Here is a 19268-nt window from a genome sequence, read left to right as displayed (position 1 = left end):
CCCGAATGGTTGCAGGATCAGGTGGCTGGCGTTCTGCAGGGGGCGGCGGTGAGTGCTGTCAGCTCACCACCAACTGTTAGACAGCCGTGGCGGGTACGGCCGCCGGCGCGCCTTAGTCCGGACGCGACCCCCAGGGCTCCGGGGACCCTTTCGCTTAGGGAGGTCGGCGGTGCTGCCAGCTCCTCCCGACGCGGGAGGAATCCATATGCACGGCGGAGCCCAAGAACGGGCGGGCGGATCCCTCCCCCATCTTCTGCAGTGGGAGGCTTGGATGCGGGACCAGGTGCGGCGGGTGCCCCCAGTCTGGGGGAGGCCACCCGGCGTGGGATTGCTGATGAGGCGGTCGTGGCTGTGTGCAGGGAGATGGCGGTTGCGCACAGGCCACAGGAGACGGAGGGGCAGCATGGCGGAGGCTCCGCCCATCGTGGAAGAGGAGAAGATCAAGGGCCGGTGCAGTGCACATCCAGCAGGCCAGGTGCTGGGATGTTGGTGGCGCAGGGAGAAGAAGTTCGTGCAGCAGCAGAGGATCATCAAGAGGCAGGACCTTCGGCTGCGGGGTTCACAGCCCCCCGGCAACTCGGTGAGGCTAACTGGGGTACTGTTAATGCGTGGACTGCCCAGGGGGCGGGGTGCCACAAGGGGACCTGGGTAGGGGATTGGGTTAGCTTTTTCAGAGTTTAGCAGGTTGGGTGTCAGGGATTTGCCCGGTACCGGCATGGGGAATGGGGGCTGGGGTTAGTGGAGGAACGGCCAGCGTGGCGAGCAGGGCAGGCGACTCGGTGTCAGTGCAGACGCAGGTTGGGGGGGGAGGAGGATAGGCCGAAAGTGGACGACGCAGCGCGTGGGGAAGTGTGTTTGCTTTGAGGGACCGTTGGGGGCGCATTTGAAATTGGAGGTGCGGGAACGCATATGGAAGGGGGAGTATGTGAAAATATTTTCCTTGCTCCCCCTGGAAAGGTTTAATTTAGATAGGGGAAAGAAGGAGGACGGCAAGAAGGAGGAGGATGAAAAACTGAAGTTTCGTCTAATTCCTCGTACGTTTTCTAATTGGCTTCAGGCATTTGCTATTTTAGCCAGTGTGATAGGGGAAAAGAAGCCGGAGTGTTGTTCAATGCATTCAATCGTTGTTTTAGAGGGGGTAGGCAAAAGGGGGCGGAGGCCGGTGGAAAAGGGTCTGACTCCGGTGCGGGTGGCAGAGATGGGGCCCTATCTAAATAGATACCCTGATCGAGGGATGGCGGAATTTCTGAGGGTCGGGTTTACTGAGGGTTTTTGCATCCCTTCGGCGCCCTTACCGGTGGTTGCGGCGGGAAAAAATTTGCGTTCGGCACTTGAGCATCCGGAGGTGGTGTCTGAAAAATTGGCGAAGGAGGTATCTCTGGGGCGTATGGATGGCCCCTTTTTGAGTCCGCCTTTGGTCAATTTGAGGATATCACCTTTGGGGATTGTTCCCAAGAAGGAGCCGAATAAGTTTTGGCTGATTCATCATTTGTCCTATCCTAAGGGAGCGTCTGTCAATGAAGGTATTGATCCGGAACTCTGTTCGGTAGTATACACTTCATTTGATGCGGCTGTGGATTGGGTGAGGAAGTTGGGGGTGGGGGTGTTGTTGGCTAAAACGGATATTAAGGCTGCGTTCCGGTTGTTGCCAGTTAATCCGGATAGTTTACATTTGTTGGGATGTTATTGGCAAGGGGGCTATTTTGTGGATAGGTGTTTACCGATGGGGTGTTCAGTGTCATGCGCATATTTTGAAGCATTCAGTTCGTTTTTGGAGTGGGCCGTTAGGGACGTTTCGGGTTGTTCATCCATTATTCATTATTTGGATGATTTTCTTTGTTTGGGCCCAGCGGGGTCTCGGGTTTGTTCTTTGTTACTTAGCACCTTGGAGTCGGTTTTTGGTTTATTTGGGGTGCCATTGGCGGTTGGAAAAACGGTGGGTCCCACTACGGAGTTGAGTTTTCTGGGCATTGTTATTAACACCGAAAGGATGGAATGTCGGTTGCCTGAGGATAAAGTGCAGGATTTACGTATGGTGGTGGAAAGAGCTAGGAAGTCGGCGAAGATCAGATTGAAGGACTTGCAGTCGCTGCTTGGTAAACTTAATTTTGCGTGTTGGATTATGCCAATGGGGAGGATTTTTTGTCGTCGGTTGGCGGGGTCTACGGCAGGTGTTACGGCCCCGCATCATTTTATTAGGTTGGGGAAGGAATTAAAAGGGGATTTGGCGGTGTGGGCGGAATTTCTGCAGCATTTTAATGGGAGGGCATTGGTTTTGGGGGCAGCTGTGGATAATTTTGACTTTGAGTTATTTTCGGACGCGGCGGGCGGTTCGGGCTTTGATGTGTACTGTCATGGGCAATGGTGTGCGGGCAGGTGGCCGGTGACCTGGGTGGAGAAGGGATGGGTTCGGAACTTGGCGCTGTTAGAACTTTTTCCGATTGTGTTAGCTATGGTGTTGTGGGGGAATCGGTTTAGAGATAAAAAAATCTGTTTTCATTGTGATAATTTGGGGGTGGTTCAGGCCATTAATAGTATGACGGCATCGTCACCGCTGGTAGTTCGTTTGTTGCAGCATTTAGTTTTAGTCTGTTTGTCACGTAATGTTTGGGTGGTAGCTGTGCATGTGCCAGGTGTTTTTAATAATATTGCGGATGCCCTTTCTCGTTCGCAGTGGGAGCGGTTTCGGCAGTTGGCGCCAGGAGCGGATGCAGAGGAATTGGAGTGTCCAGAGTCCATGTGGGAGCTGTTGGAAGTACCATAGACGGGTTCCTTCGGGATTCAATGAGTACCGGGACGTGGTTGGCGTACGGTAAAGTGTGGGAGGAGTGGCAGAGGTGGTGCGAAGAGTTGGGGGCTCGAGTGAATGAGGGGGATATCCCGTTATTATTGTTTCTGGGACATGTTAAGGAGCTGGGTTGGTCGGTGGCGAAATTGAATAAGTGGATTGCGGGGCTGGCTTTTGGTTTCATATTGAGGGGTTGGGCGGATGTGACAAAGACGTTCTTAGTGAGGCAGGTGTTGCGGGGTTGTCGGCGTGGTAAGAAGGTTGCGGACAGAAGGAGACCAGTTTCTTTTGAGTTGTTATTGAACCTGGGGTCGCAGTTGGAATTGGTTTGTAGTTCGGGTTGGGAGGTGAAATTGTTTAAGGCAGCTTTTTCTTTGGCGTTTTTTGGGGTGTTTCGGTTAGATGAGTTGGTGTGTCAAAGTGTGCGGGCTATTGGCGGGGGGTTGTTGAAGGAAGATGTGGTGCTTTCAGGGGACAGGGTGGTGATAAAAATCTGTAGGTCAAAAACGGATAAGGAAGGTAGGGGGAGCTATGTTCGGTTGTTTGAGGTGCCTGGTTGTTCACTTTGTCCGGTACGGTGTTTGCGGGAGTATGCAGTGGATGGTATGGCAGAGGTAGGTCCGTTGTTGAGGCACATGGATGGATCGTATTTATCGCGGTATCAGTTTCTGGCAGTGTTTAGGCGTTGTTTAAAGAAGATGGGTATTGCAGCGGGGGATTTTACGGGGCACTCGTTCAGGATAGGGGCGGCTACAGAGGCGGCTAGGTTGGGAATGAGTGACGAGTAGAGTTGAGCGAACACCTGGATGTTCGGGTTCGAGAAGTTCGGCCGAACTTCCCGGAAATGTTCGGGTTCGGGATCCGAACCCGATCCGAACTTCGTCCCGAACCCGAACCCCATTGAAGTCAATGGGGACCCGAACTTTTGGGCACTAAAAAGGCTGTAAAACAGCCCAGGAAAGAGCTAGAGGGCTGCAAAAGGCAGAAACATGTAGGTAAATCCCCTGCAAACAAATGTGGATAGGGAAATGAATTAAAATTAAAATTAAAAAAATAAAAATGAACCAATATCAATTGGACAGAGGTCCCATAGCAGAGAATCTGGCTTCACGTCAGCAGAGAATCAGTCTCTTCATGCCATAGCAAAGAATCTGGCTTCATGTCAGCAGAGAATCAGTCTCTTCATGCCATAGCAGAGAATCTGGCTTCATGTCAGCGCAGAATCAGTCTTCATGTCATAGCAGAGAATCAGGCTTCACGTCACCCACCACTGGAACAGGCCACTGTCACACATTTAGGCCCCGGCACCCAGACAGAGGAGAGCGGTCCCGTAACAGAGAATCTGGCCTTATGTCAGCGCAGAATCTGTCTTCATGTCATAGCAGAGAATCAGGCTTCACGTCACCACCACTGGAACAGGCCACTGTCACACATTTAGGCCCAGGCAGAGGAGAGAGGTCCCGTAACAGAGAATCTGGCCTTATGTCAGAGCAGAATCTGTCTTCATGTCATAGCAGAGAATCAGGCTTCACGTCAGCCACCACTGGAACAGGCCACTGTCACACATTTAGGCCCAGGCACCCAGGCAGAGGAGAGCGGTCCCGTAACAGAGAATCTGGCCTTATGTCAGCGCAGAATCTGTCTTCATGTCATAGCAGAGAATCAGGCTTCACGTCACCCACCACTGGAACAGGCCACTGTCACACATTTAGGCCCAGGCACCCAGGCAGAGGAGAGAGGTCCCGTAACAGAGAATCTGGCCTTATGTCAGCGCAGAATCTGTATTCATGTCATAGCAGAGAATCAGGCTTCACGTCACCCACCACTGCAACAGGCCACTGTCACACATTTAGGCCCAGGCACCCAGGCAGAGGAGAGAGGTCCCGTAACAGAGAATCTGGCCTTATGTCAGCGCAGAATCTGTATTCATGTCATAGCAGAGAATCAGGCTTCACGTCACCCACCACTGGAACAGGCCACTGTCACACATTTAGGCCCCGGCACCCAGACAGAGGAGAGCGGTCCCGTAACAGAGAATCTGGCCTTATGTCAGCGCAGAATCTGTCTTCATGTCATAGCAGAGAATCAGGCTTCACGTCACCCACCACTGGAACAGGCCACTGTCACACATTTAGGCCCAGGCACCCAGGCAGAGGAGAGAGGTCCCGTAACAGAGAATCTGGCCTTATGTCAGCGCAGAATCTGTATTCATGTCATAGCAGAGAATCAGGCTTCACGTCACCCACCACTGGAACAGGCCACTGTCACACATTTAGGCCCCGGCACCCAGACAGAGGAGAGCGGTCCCGTAACAGAGAATCTAGCCTTATGTCAGCGCAGAATCTGTATTCATGTCATAGCAGAGAATCAGGCTTCACGTCACCCACCACTGGAACAGGCCACTGTCACACATTTAGGCCCCGGCACCCAGACAGAGGAGAGGTTCATTCAACTTTGGGTTGCCCCGCAATATAATGGTAAAATGAAATTAAAAATAGTATTGAATGAGGAAGTGCCCTGGAGTAGAATAATATATTGTTAAGGGGAGGTAGTTAATATCTAATCTGCACAAGGGATGGACAGGTCCTGTGGGATCCATGCCTGGTTCATTTTTATGAACGTCAGCTTGTCCACATTGGCTGTAGACAGACGGCTGCGTTTGTCTGTAATGACGCCCCCTGCCGTGCTGAATACACGTTCAGACAAAACGCTGGCCGCCGGGCAGGCCAGCACCTCCAAGGCATAAAAGGCTAGCTCTGGCCACGTGGACAATTTGGAGACCCAGAAGTTGAATGGGGCCGAACCATCAGTCAGTACGTGGAGGGGTGTGCACAGGTACTGTTCCACCATGTTAGTGAAATGTTGCCTCCTGCTAACACGTTCCGTATCAGGTGGTGGTGCAGTTAGCTGTGGCGTGTTGACAAAACTTTTCCACATCTCTGCCATGCTAACCCTGCCCTCAGAGGAAATGGGCGTGACACAGCTGCGTTGGCGACCTCTTGCTCCTCCTCTGCCTTCGCCTTGGGCTTCCACTGGTTCCCCTGTGACATTTGGGAATGCTCTCAGTAGCGCGTCTACCAACGTGCGCTTGTACCCGCGCATCTTCCTATCACGCTCCAGTGTAGGAAGTAAGGTGGGCACATTGTCTTTGTACCGGGGATCCAGCAGGGTGGCAACCCAGTAGTCAGCACACATTAAAATGTGGGCAACTCTGCTGTCGTTGCGCAGGCACTGCAGCATGTAGTCGCTCATGTGTGCCAGGCTGCCCAGAGGTAAGGACAAGCTGTCCTCTGTGGGAGGCGTATCGTCATCGTCCTGTGTTTCCCCCCAGCCACGCACCAGTGATGGGCCCGAGCTGCTTTGGGTGCCACCCCGCTGTGAACATGCTTCATCCTCATCCTCCTCCACCTCCTCCTCATCCTCGTCCTCCTCGTCCTCCAGTAGTGGGCCCTGTCTGGCCACATTTGTACCTGGCCTCTGCTGTTGCAAAAAAACTCCCTCTGAGTCACTTCGAAGAGACTGGCCTGAAAGTGCTAAAAATGACCCCTCTTCCTCCTCTTCCTCCTGGGCCACCTCCTCTTCCATCATCGCCCTAAGTGTTTTCTCAAGGAGACATAGAAGTGGTATTGTAACGCTGATAATGGCGTCATCGCCACTGGCCATGTTGGTGGAGTACTCGAAACAGCGCAACAGGGCACACAGGTCTCGCATGGAGGCCCAGTCATTGGTGGTGAAGTGGGTCTGATCCGCAGTGCGACTGACCCGTGCGTGCTGCAGCTGAAACTCCACTATGGCCTGCTGCTGCTCGCACAGTCTGTCCAGCATATGCAAGGTGGAGTTCCACCTGGTGGGCACGTCGCATATGAGGCGGTGAGCGGGAAGGCCGAAGTTACGCTGTAGCGCAGACAGGCGAGCAGCGGCAGGGTGTGAACGCCGGAAGCGCGAACAGACGGCCCGCACTTTATGCAGCAGCTCTGACATGTCGGGGTAGTTGCGAATGAACTTCTGCACCACCAAATTCAGCACATGCGCCAGGCAAGGGATGTGCGTCAAACCGGCTAGTCCCAGAGCTGCAACGAGATTTCGCCCATTATCGCACACCACCAGGCCGGGCTTGAGGCTCACCGGCAGCAACCACTCGTCGGTCTGTTGTTCTATACCCCGCCACAACTCCTGTGCGGTGTGGGGCCTGTCCCCCAAACATATGAGTTTCAGAATGGCCTGCTGACGTTTACCCCGTGCTGTGCTGAAGTTGGTGGTGAAGGTGTGTGGCTGACTGGATGAGCAGGTGGAAGAAGAGGAGGAGGAAGCTGAGTAGGAGGAGGAGGAGACAGGAGGCAAAGAATGTTGCCCTGCGATCCTTGGCGGCGGAAGGACGGGCGTCAAATAGCTCTCCGCCTGGGGCCCAGCCGCCACTACATTTACCCAGTGTGCAGTTAGGGAGATATAGCGTCCCTGCTTACTGGTCCACGTATCTGTGGTTAGGTGGACCTTGCCACAGATGACGTTGCGCAGTGCACACTTGATTTTATCGGACACTTGTTTGTGCAGGGAAGGCACGGCTCTCTTGGAGAAGTAGTGGCGGCTGGGAACAACATACTGTGGGACAGCAAGTGACATGAGCTGTTTAAAGCTGTGTGTGTCCACCAGCCTAAATGACAGCATTTCATAGGCCAGTAGTTTAGAAATGCTGGCATTCAGGGCCAGGGATCGAGGGTGGCTAGGTGAGAATTTACGCTTTCTCTCAAATGTTTGTGAGATGGAGAGCTGAACGCTACCGTGTGACATGGTTGAGATGCTTGGTGACGCAGGTGGTGGTGTTGGTGGTACATCCCATGTTTGCTGGGCGGCAGGTGCCAACGTTCCTCCAGAGGCGGAGGAAGAGGCCGAGGCGGCGGCAGCAGCAGCAGAAGAGGCCGAGGTGGCAGCAGCAGAAGAGGTAGCAGGGGGAGCCTGAGTGACTTCCTTGTTTTTAAGGTGTTTACTCCACTGCAGTTCATGCTTTGCATGCAGATGCCTGGTCATGCAGGTTGTGCTAAGGTTCAGAACGTTAATGCCTCGCTTCAGGCTCTGATGGCACAGCGTGCAAACCACTCGGGTCTTGTCGTCAGCACATTGTTTGAAGAAGTGCCATGCCAGGGAACTCCTTGAAGCTGCCTTTGGGGTGCTCGGTCCCAGATGGCGGCGGTCAGTAGCAGGCGGAGTCTTTTGGCGGCGGGTGTTCTGATTTTGCCCACTGCTCCCTCTTTTGCTACGCTGTTGGCTCGGTCTCACCACTGCCTCTTCCTCCGAACTGTGAAAGTCAGTGGCACGACCTTCATTCCATGTGGGGTCTAGGACCTCATCGTCCCCTGCATCGTCTTCCACCCAGTCTTGATCCCTGACCTTCTGTTCAGTCTGCACACTGCAGAAAGACGCAGCAGTTGGCACCTGTGTTTCGTCATCATTAGAGACGTGCTGAGGTGGTATTCCCATGTCCTCATCATCAGGAAAAATAAGTGGTTGTGCGTTAGTGCATTCTATCTCTTCCACCCCTGGGGAAGGGCTAGGTGGATGCCCTTGGGAAACCCTGGCAGCAGAGTCTTCAAACAGCATAAGAGACTGCTGCATAACTTGAGGCTCAGACAGTTTCCCTGATATGCATGGGGGTGATGTGACAGACCGATGGGCTTGGTTTTCATGCGCCATCTGTGCGCTTTCTGCAGAAGACTGGGTGGGAGATAATGTGAACGTGCTGGATCCACTGTCGGCCACCCAATTGACTAATGCCTGTACCTGCTCAGGCCTTACCATCCTTAGAACGGCATTGGGCCCCACCAAATATCGCTGTAAATTCTGCTGGCTACTGGGACCTGAGGTAGTTGGTTCACTAGGACGTGTGGCTGTGGCAGAACGGCCACGTCCTCTCCCAGCACCAGAGGGTCCACTAACACCACCACGACCATGTCCACGTCCGCGTCCGCGTCCCTTATTAGATGTTTTCCTCATTGTTCCCGTTCACCACAATTTTGAGAATGGCAAATTTGGGAATGCTTTTTCAACCCAGAACAAAAAGTCTGCTTTTACGGTCACTACAAATAACTTGACCAGCTAAAACTGTGCAGATTTGGTTGAATAGTGATGTGAGACCTGTTTTTTTTTGCGCTGTGTGACAGTTATAGGTTTAATCACAGAATGACACTTCTATCAGCACGCTAGCGTGTGTCTTAGGTTTTTCTGAATGACACTATCAATACCTTCAATGTAAGATTTTCTTTTTGGGATAGATTTCAAGTAGGCCTCAAATACCACAAACTAGTTATTTTCAGAATGGCAAATTTGGGAATGCTTTTTCAACCCAGAACAAAAAGTCTGCTTTTACGGTCACTACAAATAACTTGACCAGCTAAAACTGTGCAGATTTGGTTGAATAGAGATGTGAGACCTGTTTTGTTTTGCGCTGTGTGACAGTTATAGGTTTAATCACAGAATGACACTTCTATCAGCACGCTAGCGTGTGTCTTAGGTTTTTCTGAATGACACTATCAATACCTTCAATGTAAGATTTTCTTTTTGGGATAGATTTTAAGTAGGCCTCAAATACCACAAACTAGTTATTTTCAGAATGGCAAATTTGGGAATGCTTTTTCAACCCAGAACAAAAAGTCTGCTTTTACGGTCACTACAAATAACTTGACCAGCTAAAACTGTGCAGATTTGGTTGAATAGAGATGTGAGACCTGTTTTGTTTTGCGCTGTGTGACAGTTATAGGTTTAATCACAGAATGACACTTCTACCAGCACGCTAGCGTGTGTCTTAGGTTTTTCTGAATGACACTATCAATACCTTCAATGTAAGATTTTCTTTTTGGGATAGATTTCAAGTAGGCCTCAAATACCACAAACTAGTTATTTTCAGAATGGCAAATTTGGGAATGCTTTTTCAACCCAGAACAAAAAGTCTGCTTTTACGGTCACTACAAATAACTTGACCAGCTAAAACTGTGCAGATTTGGTTGAATAGAGATGTGAGACCTGTTTTGTTTTGCGCTGTGTGACAGTTATAGGTTTAATCACAGAATGACACTTCTATCAGCACGCTAGCGTGTGTCTTAGGTTTTTCTGAATGACACTATCAATACCTTCAATGTAAGATTTTCTTTTTGGGATAGATTTTAAGTAGGCCTCAAATACCACAAACTAGTTATTTTCAGAATGGCAAATTTGGGAATGCTTTTTCAACCCAGAACAAAAAGTCTGCTTTTACGGTCACTACAAATAACTTGACCAGCTAAAACTGTGCAGATTTGGTTGAATAGAGATGTGAGACCTGTTTTGTTTTGCGCTGTGTGACAGTTATAGGTTTAATCACAGAATGACACTTCTACCAGCACGCTAGCGTGTGTCTTAGGTTTTTCTGAATGACACTATCAATACCTTCAATGTAAGATTTTCTTTTTGGGATAGATTTCAAGTAGGCCTCAAATACCACAAACTAGTTATTTTCAGAATGGCAAATTTGGGAATGCTTTTTCAACCCAGAACAAAAAGTCTGCTTTTACGGTCACTACAAATAACTTGACCAGCTAAAACTGTGCAGATTTGGTTGAATAGAGATGTGAGACCTGTTTTTTTTTGCGCTGTGTGACAGTTATAGGTTTAATAACAGAATGACACTTCTATCAGCACGCTAGCGTGTGTCTTAGGTTTTTCTGAATGACACTATCAATACATTCAATGTAAGATTTTCTTTTTGGGATAGATTTCAAGTAGGCCTCAAATACCACAAACTAGTTATTTTCAGAATGGCAAATTTGGGAATGCTTTTTCAACCCAGAACAAAAAGTCTGCTTTTACGGTCACTACAAATAACTTGACCAGCTAAAACTGTGCAGATTTGGTTGAATAGAGATGTGAGACCTGTTTTGTTTTGCGCTGTGTGACAGTTATAGGTTTAATCACAGAATGACACTTCTATCAGCACGCTAGCGTGTGTCTTAGGTTTTTCTGAATGACACTATCAATACCTTCAATGTAAGATTTTCTTTTTGGGATAGATTTTAAGTAGGCCTCAAATACCACAAACTAGTTATTTTCAGAATGGCAAATTTGGGAATGCTTTTTCAACCCAGAACAAAAAGTCTGCTTTTACGGTCACTACAAATAACTTGACCAGCTAAAACTGTGCAGATTTGGTTGAATAGAGATGTGAGACCTGTTTTGTTTTGCGCTGTGTGACAGTTATAGGTTTAATCACAGAATGACACTTCTACCAGCACGCTAGCGTGTGTCTTAGGTTTTTCTGAATGACACTATCAATACCTTCAATGTAAGATTTTCTTTTTGGGATAGATTTCAAGTAGGCCTCAAATACCACAAACTAGTTATTTTCAGAATGGCAAATTTGGGAATGCTTTTTCAACCCAGAACAAAAAGTCTGCTTTTACGGTCACTACAAATAACTTGACCAGCTAAAACTGTGCAGATTTGGTTGAATAGAGATGTGAGACCTGTTTTTTTTTGCGCTGTGTGACAGTTATAGGTTTAATAACAGAATGACACTTCTATCAGCACGCTAGCGTGTGTCTTAGGTTTTTCTGAATGACACTATCAATACATTCAATGTAAGATTTTCTTTTTGGGATAGATTTCAAGTAGGCCTCAAATACCACAAACTAGTTATTTTCAGAATGGCAAATTTGGGAATGCTTTTTCAACCCAGAACAAAAAGTCTGCTTTTACGGTCACTACAAATAACTTGACCAGCTAAAACTGTGCAGATTTGGTTGAATAGAGATGTGAGACCTGTTTTTTTTTTGCGCTGTGTGACAGTTATAGGTTTAATCACAGAATGACACTTCTATCAGCACGCTAGCGTGTGTCTTAGGTTTTTCTGAATGACACTATCAATACCTTCAATGTAAGATTTTCTTTTTGGGATAGTTTTCAAGTAGGCCTCAAATACCACAAACTAGTTATTTTCAGAATGGCAAATTTGGGAATGCTTTTTCAACCCAGAACAAAAAGTCTGCTTTTACGGTCACTACAAATAACTTGACCAGCTAAAACTGTGCAGATTTGGTTGAATAGAAATGTCAGGTCTATTTTTTAGGCGCTGGGTGACAGGCTCAACTTGCCCCTGATGTAATATATGGCCAAAAAATAACCACACTGTTGATAGTTAAATGCACTTGGGTGACACTGGCTCAGCCTGCAGCTGATGTAGTATATGGCCAAAAAATAACCAGACTGTTGATGGTTAAATGCACTTCGGTGACACAGGCTCAGCCTGCAGCTGATGTAGGATATAGCACAAAATAACCACACTATCGATGGTTAAATACACTTGGTGATAGCTCATGCTGGCGCACCACAAGTCACAAAATGGCCGCCGATCACCCCAGAAAAAAAGTGATCTAAAAACGCTCTGGGCAGCCTCAAAAAAGTGAGCAAGTCAATAATAGCACTTCAATGATCCACAGCTGCAGATCGATCACAGAATGAAGTCTTTTGGAGGAGTTAATCTGCCTAATCTCGCCCTAACGTCGCAGCTGCAACCTCTCCCTATACTGATCATAGCAGAGTGACGTGCGGCGCTACGTGACTCCAGCTTAAAAAGAGGCTGGGTCACATGGTGCACTGGCCAATCACAGCCATGCCAATAGTAGGCATGGCTGTGATGGCCTCTTGGGCCAAGTAGTATGACGCTTGTTGATTGGCTGCTTTGCAGCCTTTCAAAAAGCGCCAAGAAAGCGCCAAACACCGAACCCGAACCCGGATTTTTACGAAAATGTTCGGGTTCGGGTCCGTGTCACGGACACCCCAAAATTCGGTACGAACCCGAACTATACAGTTCGGGTTCGCTCATCCCTAGTGACGAGGTAATCAAGAGAATTGGTAGATGGGAGTCGGTTAGGTTTAGGTCCTATGTTCGGGTGGGATTGTTGTAGACGTTATGTTGACTGATGTGTTCTTGTGTTTGCTTTGTCATATTTTTCAGGTTCCAGCTCAGCGTTGGTTTGGATACTGGGGCACTCATTCGTGTTCTGGGGCGCTTTGAGGGCAGATGTTCGTCATGAGGGTCGGTAGTTGGGGTTTGACAGGGACGTCGCGGTTGTTCGATGGTTAGGGGTGAGAGGTATGTTGTGGGAAGGGGTGTTAAGGGAGGTTCATCGTTATGTACGGTTGAGTAGGGCGCCGGATGTGTTGGTGCTTCATGTGGGAGGAAACAATTTGGGGGTTAGGCCTGTGAGAGAGCTGTTAAGGGATATTAAGTTTGATTTGTTACGCTTGTGGTCTTTATTCCCGGGCATGGTTACGGTATGGTCTGATATAGTGCCTAGACAGGTATGGCGTGGGGCACGTTCGGTGGAGCGCCTTAATAAAGCAAGGATTAAAGTTAATAGGGCATTGGGTAAGTTTATGGCCAGGAATGGGGCGGTGGCAGTGCGGCATTCAGAGCTGGAGCCTGGTGTGGGGGCGTTTTGGAGGTCGGATGGTGTGCATCTGAATGCCATAGGTATTGACTTGTGGTCGTTGGGGCTTTAAGGAGGAATTGAGCGAGCATTGGGTGTGTGGAGGAACGCGCAACTCTAAGGGTGATGAGTCAGGTTGCGCGTCGTTGGCGGTGGGTGGTCCTCGAAGTTGGTGGTACGGATGCTTCAGGTGAATGGTAGGGCCTCAATGGCGGGGCTGGACTCCCATGGTTGGACAGTTGGCTCGGATGAAAGGCGTCCGTCAGGTGGTCTCCGAGCTGGTGCTTTACGGCTGGAGGCAAGATGGATGTGCCAGTTTTGGGGAGTTGTGTTTAAACCAATTTGGGGATTCAAGGATCTCCCTCGTCAGGGGTAAAAAACTGTAATGTTATTTATGGTTATTGTATTAATGTTAATAAACGGCTGCTGTGGCCATTATAATCCAAGCTTTTGGTCTCTGTGTTTTATTCGGGGAGTTTGGGTTATAAGTGGGGTCAGAGCAGTTAGGGGAGGCCCCCGAGGAAATAGCCAATAACCTACTCAAGTGAGGCCGTACTAGACGCCAGTTGGGGGAGGCCGACATGAGGGGTTTTGGCGGTAGGGGGCTGGTAGTGTAGGGGTTAAGTGGAGATAGGAATTTGGTGGGTGGAGTGTAAAGGGGGTGGGCTAGTGAGGTTATATTAGGTGGAGAGTGGCGGCGCCATTTTAGATTTGAAAAGAAAGAGACAGAGCGAACACCCACCCTCCCTCCCTTAGAAAAAGGCTTTAGCGGGGGGGGGGGGGGGTATGTGGTGTGTTGGGTTTGGTGCGGGCTTTTTTTATATGTTGTGTGTGTTGTGTGTTGTATGTCGCGGCAGTCTGGGCGGTGGGAGGTCCTTGAAGTTGGTGGTACGGATGCTTCAGGTGAATGGGAGGGCCTCAATGGTGGGGCTGGACTCCCATGGTTGGACAGTTGGCTCGGATGAAAGGCGTCCGTCAGGTGGTCTCCGAGCTGGTGCTTTATGGCTGGAGACAAGATGGATGTGCCAGTTTTGGGGAGTTGTGTTTTAAACGAATTTGGGGATTCAAGGACCTACCTCGTCAGGGGTAAAAAACTGTAATGTTATTTATGGTTATTGTATTAATGTTAATAAACGGCTGCTGTGGCCATTGTAATCCAAGCTTTTGGTCTCTGTGTTTTATTCGGGGAGTTTGGGTTATAAGTGGGGTCAGAGCAGTTAGGGGAGGCCCCCGAGGAAATAGCCAATAACCTACTCATGCACTGGAGCGTGATAGGAAGATGCGTGAGTATCAGCGCACGTTGGTACGAAACGTGTTAGCAGGAGGAAGCATTTCACTAACATGGTGGAACAGTACGTGTGCACACCCCTCCACGTACTGACTGATGGTTCGGCCCCATTCAACTTCTGGGTCTCCAAATTGTCCACGTGGCCAGAGCTAGCCTTTTATGCCTTGGAGGTGCTGGCCTGCCTGGCGGCCAGCGTTTTGTCTGAACGTGTATTCAGCACGGCAGGGGGCGTCATTACAGACAAATGCAGCCGCCTATCCACAGCCAATGTGGACAAGCTGACGTTCATAAAAATGAACCAGGCATGGATCCCACAGGACCTGTCCATCCCTTGTGCAGATTAGACATTTATAACTACCTCCCCGTAACAATATATTCTTGTACTCCAGGGCACTTCATTCAATCCTCTTTTTTTAATTTTACCATTATATTGCGGGGCAACCCAAAGTTGAATGAACCTCTTCTCTGTCTGGGTGCCGGGGCCTAAATATCTGCCAGTGGCCTGTTCCAGTGGTGGGTGACATGCAGCCTGATTCTCTGCAATGGGACCTCTCTCCTCTGTCTGGGTGCCAGGGCCTAAATATCTGACAGTGGCCTGTTCCAGTGGTGGGTGACATGAAGCCTGATTCTCTGCAATGGGACCTCTTTCCTCTGTCTGGGTGCCGGGGCCTAAATATCTGACAGTGGCCTGTTCCAGCGGTGGGTGACATGAAGCCTGATTCTCTGCTATGACATGAAGCCTGATTCTCTGCTATGGGACCTCTCTCCTCTGTCTGGGTGCCGGGGCCTAAATATCTGACAGTGGCCTGTTCGAGTGGTGGGTGACATGAAGCTAGATTCTCTGCAATGGGACCTCTCTCCTCTGTCTGGGTGCCGGGGCCTAAATATCTGACAGTGGCCTATTCCAGTGGTGGGTGACATGAAGCCTGATTCTCTGCAATGGGACCTCTCTCCTCTGTCTGGGTGTCGGGGCCTAAATATCTGACAATGGCCTGTTCCAGTGGTGGGTGACATGAAGCCTGATTCTCTGCTATGACATGAAGCCTGATTCTCTGCTATGGGACCTCTCTCCTCTGTCTGGGTGCCGGGGCCTAAATAACTGACAGTGGCCTGTTCCAGTGGTGGGTGATATGAAGCCTGATTCTCTGCTATGGGACCTCTCTCCTCTGTCTGGGTGCCGGGGCCTAAATATCTGCCAGTGGCCTGTTTCAGTGGTGGGTGACATAAAGCCTGATTCTCTGCAATGGGACCTCTCTCCTCTGTCTGGGTGCTGGGGCCTAAATATCTGACAGTGGCCTGTTCCAGTGGTGGGTGACCTGAAGCCTGATTCTCTGCAATGGGACCTCTCTCCTCTGTCTGGGTGCCGGGGCCTAAATATCTGACAATGACCTGTTCCAGTGGTGGGTGACATGAAGCCTGATTCTCTGCTATGGGACCTCTCTCCAATTGATATTGGTTAATTTTTATTTATTTTATTTTTATTTTAATTCATTTCCCTATTCACATTTGTTTGCAGGGGATTTACCTACATTTTGCTGCCTTTTGCAGCCCTCTAGCCATTTCCTGGGCTGTTTTACAGCCTTTTTAGTGCCAAAAAGTTCGGGTCCCCACTGACTTCAATGGGGTTCGGGGCGAAGTTCGGGTCGAATTCGGATCCCGAACCCGAACATTTCCGGGAAGTTCGGCCGAAGGAAATTGTGTTTAAAGCGTTTCTGCAGGGCCTACAGTTGCTATGTTAGCAGTGCTCCTGGGTGTACCTTTTGGAGATCCAGAGATGACTGAGCTGGCTGCCAATAAAGATTGTAAACTCAGAGAGTAGAGCCGGACTGGGGTGCGGGAGCCTTTAGGGGAGGCGACCATGATGGGGGGGTGGTTAGTGAGACCCCCTGGGCAGAGATTGGGGAATTTAATAAAGGGGGGTGGCCGAGGGGTTAAAAGTGAGGAGCAGCAGTCGTTAGGGGCCATTTTGTCAAGTTAGCGCCCACCCACCCGCCCTGTGTGGAAGGCAGGAGGGGGTGGTGCGAAGGAGAAAAGGTGTTGAGTGAGGGTGAGGCGGGTTAGGGAAAGACTGTCACGGCAGTTTAGCGGTGGGAGGTCCTTGGAGTCGGTGTGATTCTATGGTAAGGAGGATGGGAGGGCCCTACAGGTGGGGCTGGACTCCCACAATTGTTGGGCGGCTGTGGTGGAACTGTCAGGGTGAGCCATCATGGGTGCCTCCGAGCTAGTGGTCAACGGCTGGGGGTAAGTCGGCTCACCTCGGCACGGTGGTTTTGGGTTTCAGGGCTTCAAGGACCTCCCCCTCGGGAAGAAGGCATACATATTGTTATGTGTTTGGTTTGGCATTTATGGGGTTATTATTATTATTATTATTATATTATTATATGTATGTTAGTAATAAATAGGCTGCTGTGGCCAAAATTAATCCAAAATGAGTCCCATAGCAAGAATTTGAACTGGGCCTCCATGCCCTGTTTCTAGCTCTCCCACTATCTGCCCAGGCTTTTCCCCTGCCATACCCTTTTTCACCAGCTAGCAAACAACTATAGTACCATAAATAAACTAATCATAACCATATATCAGGCTGATTTTTAGAAACATCACACTGATTATTATACACTCATTATATACATTCACAGTGCTTTTTATAAATGGCACTGATAATTATATACCTGAGCACAGATAATAAATACATGCTGAACTGATTATTGCTATACATTTTTATCACTCACTATGCTCTTTCCAAATCCTGTGGACGATTTGCAGCCGGCCAGACATGCTGACATGTAGGTGATATTATTCACTCCGCACACTGGATCCCACTGGTTGGTGGAGCAGCTACAGTCGCTGTTACAGTCGGAGATGAGCTGGTTGCCTCCTAATGTGTCCAGTTTGCTCCTAAGTTACAGTAAAGGCGTCAGAGCCCAGCACCCCCTTATTATGTGCCCCCCCATCTTTATAATAACCCTGGAACCTACCCGTTATAAGACACGGTCATCCCTGCCACTTCAGGGTTCTCACATCCAATAATGAAGTTAGTGAAAAACAAAATGAAGGACACAAGATAGGAAATAAAGACCAACTTAGAGGCAGATAGCAATCCAAACTTATACTTCTTCATCAGCACACCACTCAGCAACATCCCCAGAGCCGCTGATGGCAAACTGGTAACTCCTGCAAAAAAAAATGAGAGCACTTAAAGGAATTGTTCCAATCCCTCACCAGATTCAAGATTGCTGTGCAGGGGTGGACCTTCCATACACTCTACAGGGAAATTTCCCGCTGGGCCAATGCCCGGGGGGGGGGGGGGGGGGGGGGTGAAGGGGGGAGTTAGGGGGCACCCAAGGCCTCCTCATGGCCCCCTGTCGGTTACATAGAGATCTGGTACTTATGTATCAGGTTGGCAGAAAAAAGTGCCCTCCTGCATTCAACTGTATTGCTGTGCTCAGGGTTGAATGGAGGGGGAGGCAGTATTGTGCTGCACTGTAGTATTTGGTTTTGCTGGGGGGGCAGTATTTTGTGCTGCACTACACTATTGCTGGCCCCATCTACTTATGTTGGCCCTACCTTCTGTCAATTTGGACACACCTATAACATGGGGCCACTTTAAGTTCCCATTTGGCCCCTGATGCTGTGCATGTGCACATCCAGCCATAAGTAAACATTTGCAACCAACTTTTCCTTTGCACTCATACAGCTAAAATTACAAATGAAGCAACTGTGCAAATATTGCTTAAAAATTAATAAATAACCGTCTGCTCCGTATAGAGCTCCGCTGTAGATCTATGCATCGCCAATTTAACAGACTGCAAACAAACCTTGTATACAGTCTGATCCTGCAGTCGTGTTTCTCTACTCCCTAGTAAATGTACATTAGTAAATATAGGAAAGATACTGCAAGATTTGACAATATTAGGTTTGTTTGTATCCTGTTGCTATGGAGATGCTTACTTCTGCATAAGAGGTGTGGACATAAAATGGGAGGAGATTTATAATGAAGATTATTTGTGCACAATTTTGTATCCGTGTGCTATGGTATCTGCATTTTTGTTTTTACGGATGGCACACTGACCGATTAATTTCTACGGGGCCATGCACACATCACATTATTTGCAGGTCCAAAATACAGACAAGGCCCTGTGTAGGAAAATGCTATGTACATGTAAGGGTGGCACACATTTTACACAACTTTACTTCAGTAATGAAATATATAAGTCTGGGTTGTGCAGTGACACATTCTCCATAGACCACTGACACCAGTCTCCCCTCAGTCTCCAACTGCCACTTTCTAAGTGGTGACAGTCCCAGACGCTCTCCTGTAGCCGTGTTGTCTTTAAAGGGGTTATCCAACTCCTATTGCCGCCCCTCCCCAAGTGCCTGGGCCTTTCACATCCGGCGCCGGGTGTTTTGTGGACCGCACATCACCAGCACTATAATAGAAAATGCCTAATCTTGTCTGCAATTGCGGACAAGAATAGGACATGTTCTATTTATTTGCGGAAACGGAAGCACGGATGCGGAAGTGCGGATCTGCAAATGCGGTTGCGGACAGCACATTCCGGCCTCATTGAAATGAATGGGGCTGCACCCGTTCTGCAAAATTGCGGAACGGATGCGGACCCATTTTGCGGACGTGTGAATAGAAAAGATATCCCTCAAAATAAAAATAAATTAAATTATTAAAGTTAAGCAAAAAGCATAGATGTGATAGGCAATAACAAGTGCTCGGCGGCACTAAATC

At 49.0% G+C, this 19268-nt stretch overlaps 1 protein-coding gene across 2 annotated transcripts in view; it reads right to left on the bottom strand.

Moving 5' to 3' along the window:
- The window catches only part of LOC121003617 (solute carrier organic anion transporter family member 1B3-like), a 186394-nt gene that overhangs the window by 43233 nt on the left and 123893 nt on the right, over nucleotides 1–19268 (bottom strand). For both annotated transcript variants that reach the window (XM_040435466.1, XM_040435467.1), the window contains exons 9-10: nucleotides 17506–17701; nucleotides 17260–17425 (exon numbers count right to left, since the gene is read on the bottom strand). In XM_040435466.1, the coding sequence (XP_040291400.1) occupies nucleotides 17260–17425; nucleotides 17506–17701 (362 nt within the window). The remainder of the gene's footprint in view (nucleotides 1–17259; nucleotides 17426–17505; nucleotides 17702–19268) is intronic.

Source organism: Bufo bufo, chromosome 1 (assembly GCF_905171765.1).
Source record: "Bufo bufo chromosome 1, aBufBuf1.1, whole genome shotgun sequence".
Lineage (NCBI taxonomy): Eukaryota > Metazoa > Chordata > Amphibia > Anura > Bufonidae > Bufo > Bufo bufo.
This window is presented reverse-complemented; position numbering and strand designations above follow the sequence as displayed.